This window comes from Sinocyclocheilus grahami, unplaced genomic scaffold (assembly GCF_001515645.1).
Source record: "Sinocyclocheilus grahami isolate Dianchi unplaced genomic scaffold, SAMN03320097.WGS_v1.1 scaffold1066.1, whole genome shotgun sequence".
NCBI classification, from domain to species: Eukaryota; Metazoa; Chordata; class Actinopteri; order Cypriniformes; family Cyprinidae; genus Sinocyclocheilus; species Sinocyclocheilus grahami.
The window spans coordinates 57175-62108 of NW_015506245.1; the positions used below are offsets into that span (position 1 = coordinate 57175).

Genomic DNA, 4934 nt, shown 5'->3' on the forward strand with positions numbered 1-4934 from the left:
ATTGAAACAGGTAGACATTTATATAATATACAAAAACAAGTTGGTGCTGGGAGGAGGGAGAGCAGAAACCGTAAGGAAGGGAATATTATAACTCGTCTGAGAATAGGTCACACAGGACTTAATAGTACATTGTTTAAAATGGGCAAGCACTCAACTGGGGAATGTATTTATTGTAGTCAGCAAGAAACAGTTGAACATGTACTGCTTCATTGGAGGAAATACAACAAAGAAAGGTGCCATTTTATTCAGTCATTAAAGAAGGTTGATCACAAAGACTTCTCTATAACTGGTATTCTAGGGGAAAAGGCTATATATGATTGCATCATTAAGTTTATTAAAGAAACGAAGTTAAGTAAAATAATGTAAAAAGTATTTTTTTTTATTATTAAAATCTGGTTATTTATTTTTATTATTAATTATTTATTTTTTATCCCTCACCTTCTCGCATTGTCAATCCCATAAGCACGTATTCTGTTCCACACTCCAGTCCAGTAGGTCGCGGTAATTCACATACAAGTTGGTTTGCCAACCGCCAATAAAAACTGGTATTCTAGGGGAAAAGGCTATATATGATTGCATCATTAAGTTTATTAAAGAAACGAAGTTAAGTAAAATAATGTAAAAAGTATTTTTTTTTATTATTAAAATCTGGTTATTTATTTTTATTATTAATTATTTATTTTTTATCCCTCACCTTCTCGCATTGTCAATCCCATAAGCACGTATTCTGTTCCACACTCCAGTCCAGTAGGTCGCGGTAATTCACATACAAGTTGGTTTGCCAACCGCCAATAAACACCAAAGAAGAAGAAGAAGACGACGACGAAGAAGAAGAAAAAAAGTAGTTGTGCTTGTGGTTTGTAGTGGACGGTACTCTGGTAATAACGTTCTACTGTTTTTCTATATTTTACTGAGGTCGAAAGCATGCCGCTTCTTTCTGAAATAAACATGACAGACATGCGCAGCGCAGATAGCATGTGGTCCGCTGCTGACGTCTGGATCAAGAAGCCACATGTAGTAAATAAGAGGCTGTGTGGCGTAACAGAGACGGAGTACAGAGACGTGGACACTGCGGAATTAATTCAGGTTTTATCTCCTCTTCTGGGAACCAGTATTAAGATTGCTGATATTTCTGTGTTTCTTCACACTAATATTGTGGATAAGGAGCATGAAACTGCAGGACGCTGGTGTGTTGGAGTCAGAACTATTATTCCCAAAGTGAAGAAGACAGGAGAGTGTCTATACAAAGAGGTTATCATAAAAGGTGACGCATCACGAGACCATTTGAATATGTTGTCTTATTTTTTCATTGGCTTTAGACTTCTTTTCTCTTTTCTTTCAAAGATATTGTTGGGCATGCAGTGACATTTATCCCTTTTGAAGAGACTGATGTGGGACAGGTTACTGTCAAGAGCAGTAACATTTATCAAATCCAGCTGCAGTTAAAGCCAGAGGAATGGTAAGTGTCAACTTGAGTGGAAATTAAAAACAGAGTACATACAGTGGGTACGGAAAGTATTCAGACCCCCTTAAATTTTTCACTCTTTGTTATATTGCACCCATTTGCTAAAATCATTTAAGTGAAATTTTTCCCTCATTAATGTACACACAGCACCCCATATTGACAGAAAAACACAGAATTGTTGACATTTTTGCAGATTTATTAAAAAAGAAAAACTGAAATATCACATGGTCCTAAGTATTCAGACCCTTTGCTCAGTATTTAGTAGAAGCACCCTTTTGATCTAATACAGCCATGAGTCTTTTTGGGAAAGATGCAACAAGTTTTTCACACCTGGATTTGGGGATCCTCTGCCATTCCTCTTTGCAGATCCTCTCCAGTTCTGTCAGGTTGGATGGTAAACGTTGGTGGACAGCCATTTTTAGGTCTCTCCAGAGATGCTCAATTGGGTTTAAGTCAGGGCTCTGGCTGGGCCATTCAAGAACAGTCACAGAGTTGTTGTGAAGCCACTCCTTCGTTATTTTAGCTGTGTGCTTAGGGTCATTGTCTTGTTGGAAGGTAAACCTTCGGCCCAGTCTGAGGTCCTGAGCACTCTGGAGAAGGTTTTCGTCCAGGATATCCCTGTACTTGGAAGAAACGAAGTTAAGTAAAATAATGTAAAAAGTATTTTTTTTTTATTATTAAAATCTGGTTATTTATTTTTATTATTAATTATTTATTTTTTATCCCTCACCTTCTCGCATTGTCAATCCCATAAGCACGTATTCTGTTCCACACTCCAGTCCAGTAGGTCGCGGTAATTCACATACAAGTTGGTTTGCCAACCGCCAATAAACACCAAAGAAGAAGAAGAAGACGACGACGACGAAGAAGAAGAAAAAAAGTAGTTGTGCTTGTGGTTTGTAGTGGACGGTACTCTGGTAATAACGTTCTACTGTTTTTCTATATTTTACTGAGGTCGAAAGCATGCCGCTTCTTTCTGAAATAAACATGACAGACATGCGCAGCGCGTGTAAATTCATCAAATGTTTGCGCATGTAAATTCATCTTTCCCTTGATTGCAACCAGTCGTCCGGCCACTGTGCTCTTGGGAACCTTAAGTGCAGCAGAAATTTTTTTGTAACCTTGGCCAGATTTGTGCCTTGCCACAATTCTGTCTCTGAGCTCTTCAGGCAGTTCCTTTGACCTCATGATTCTCATTTGCTCTGACATGCACTGTGAGCTGTAAGGTCTTATATAGGCAGGTGTGTGGCTTTCCTAATCAATTCCAATCAGTATAATCAAACACAGCTGGACTCAAATGAAGGTGTAGAACCATCTCAAGGATGATCAGAAGAAATGGACAGCACCTGAGTTAAATATGAGTGTCTCAGCAAAGGGTCTGAATACTTAGGACCATGTGATATTTCAGTTTTTCTTTTTTAATAAATCTGCAAAAATGTCAACAATTCTGTGTTTTTCTGTCAATATGGGGTGCTATGTGTACATTAATGAGGAAAAAAAATTAACTTAAATGATTTTAGCAAATGGCTGCAATATAACAAAGAGTGAAAAATTTAAGGGGGTCTGAATACTTTACGTACCCACTGTATCATAGCGTGACTAACCTTTCACTGTATTTGTATGGAATTTTAAACACCTCAAAACAGAAAAATGGTTCAATGAGTACATTGGACTTTTGACTGTTTTTTGTTTACTTGGTTACATTTAACCCAACAGAGCAAAAGACAGTTTACACAAGAGATATGATGAATAAATTGTTTTTGTTTATTTAAAATGATCAGTTTGATATTAGAGGTCGACCGATATGGGTTTTTCACTGGCCGATGCCGATATTTAGAAATCCGGTCAGCCGATGGCCGATATATGATGGCAATTTTTTTTGGCCGATATGTTTGGCCGATTTTCTTTTTTTTCCCCCATTCATCTCATAAAAGTGAGTTTGAGCAAATGATTATTGCAGGGTACAAGATAGTAATAGTAGCCCAATTTAGAGTAATAATACATGGCTCAATAACAGTTCTGAAGGATGCTTTTTGTTTATGTTTGCTGACAGACACCTGTGTTTCCCACAGACTGCAAATTCATTCTCTGCCAGCAGGAGGCGCTTTGGTAGCTGGAGATATAGCGGTTTCCCTGGTAACGGCTGTAATCAAATAAGTGCTCCTCACAAATGCTACTTTATCAAGCATTACAGGAAAGACGAAATGAAAATGACAGCTTTTCTGAAGACAGTCGGTTCTTTTCAAAGATACATTCATATAAAAACAATAAGGAACGTGCATTGCTCAGTTTATTCAACGAAGTATAAGCCTTTTGGAAAATCTATTTGTGGCAGTTAGTTTTGATATTGTGACAAGCCGCCACAAATAACTCAATGTATAGGAAACACTGGACACTGCTATAAGTCAAATGGCCATAGTGATAACAAAAATAAAATATTTCACACACATTGCACTGCCTGCTGCTCATAACTGCTTAAGAGTGCGCTGGCCACGAGCGATTATATGACATCGTGGAGGCTATTGTCGGACCCATAGACACATTACATGAGGAATGTTAACGTGCACATTATAATCAGCCCAGAAGTTTCGTCTAAATTGAACATGTTTCTACTTTTACATGTAAATTACTTGTTGCACTTATGAATATCAGGGCTCGCAAAATCGCTAGCCCGACGTCCCGGGTCTATTGTGTTTTCCAGTCGGGCTACCAAAATGTATCACCACTCTCCCCGACGGGCTATCTTAAATACAGATCTCCCGCGGGTCCTTAAAGGGGTGGTTGACTGTTTTTTTTATAGGCTTGATTGTGTTTATGGGGTGCAGTCTAACGTGTTAATTTAAAATCTATTGTGTTTTCCAGTCGGGCTACCAAAATGTATCACCACTCTCCCCGACGGGCTATCTTAAATACAGATCTCCCGCGGGTCCTTAAAGGGGTGGTTGACTGTTTTTTTTATAGGCTTGATTGTGTTTATGGGGTGCAGTCTAACGTGTTAATTTAAAATGTTTGTTAAAAAACACATTATTTTTCACATAATTTACCTTTATTCCACACCTCTCTGTCCCTTCTCCTCTGAACGCACTGATCATTTTCTGCTTTTATGAAGCCCCTCCCTCAGAAATACACAATGGGCTCTGATTGATTAGCTAGCCCAGTGTGTTGTGATTGGCTAAACCGCCTCTAGCGTGTGTCTAAACATCTCGCCCCTCAACATAGAGGCATGTGCTCCGGTTGTATTGTAAACAATGATGTCGTCTATATTGCTTATCAATTTGAGCCCAATTGAGACGCAGAGGATATTATTGAAGAGGATCGCGCAGAACCTGTGCAAGCACGGCTTTTAATGATAGGCCTAAGATTTTTGTTTGTTGTTTCATACTTTTAGATAAGCTGTTATTTGTAAATGCTACTGCGTCTGTTAGCTTTTAATATACGGTTTTATTCTGATTAAAGCTTTAATACAGTT

General features: G+C 38.3%; 1 protein-coding gene across 1 annotated transcript in view; it reads left to right on the top strand.

The window, feature by feature from the left end:
- Nucleotides 1–807: 807 nt before the first annotated feature.
- trmt44 (tRNA methyltransferase 44 homolog) overlaps nt 808–4934 on the top strand; it is a 103808-nt gene continuing 99681 nt past the window's right edge. Inside the window, exons 1-2 of the mRNA XM_016251661.1 lie at nt 808–1264; nt 1345–1459. Of these exons, the coding sequence (XP_016107147.1) occupies nt 925–1264; nt 1345–1459 (455 nt within the window). The 5' untranslated portion in view covers nt 808–924. The remainder of the gene's footprint in view (nt 1265–1344; nt 1460–4934) is intronic.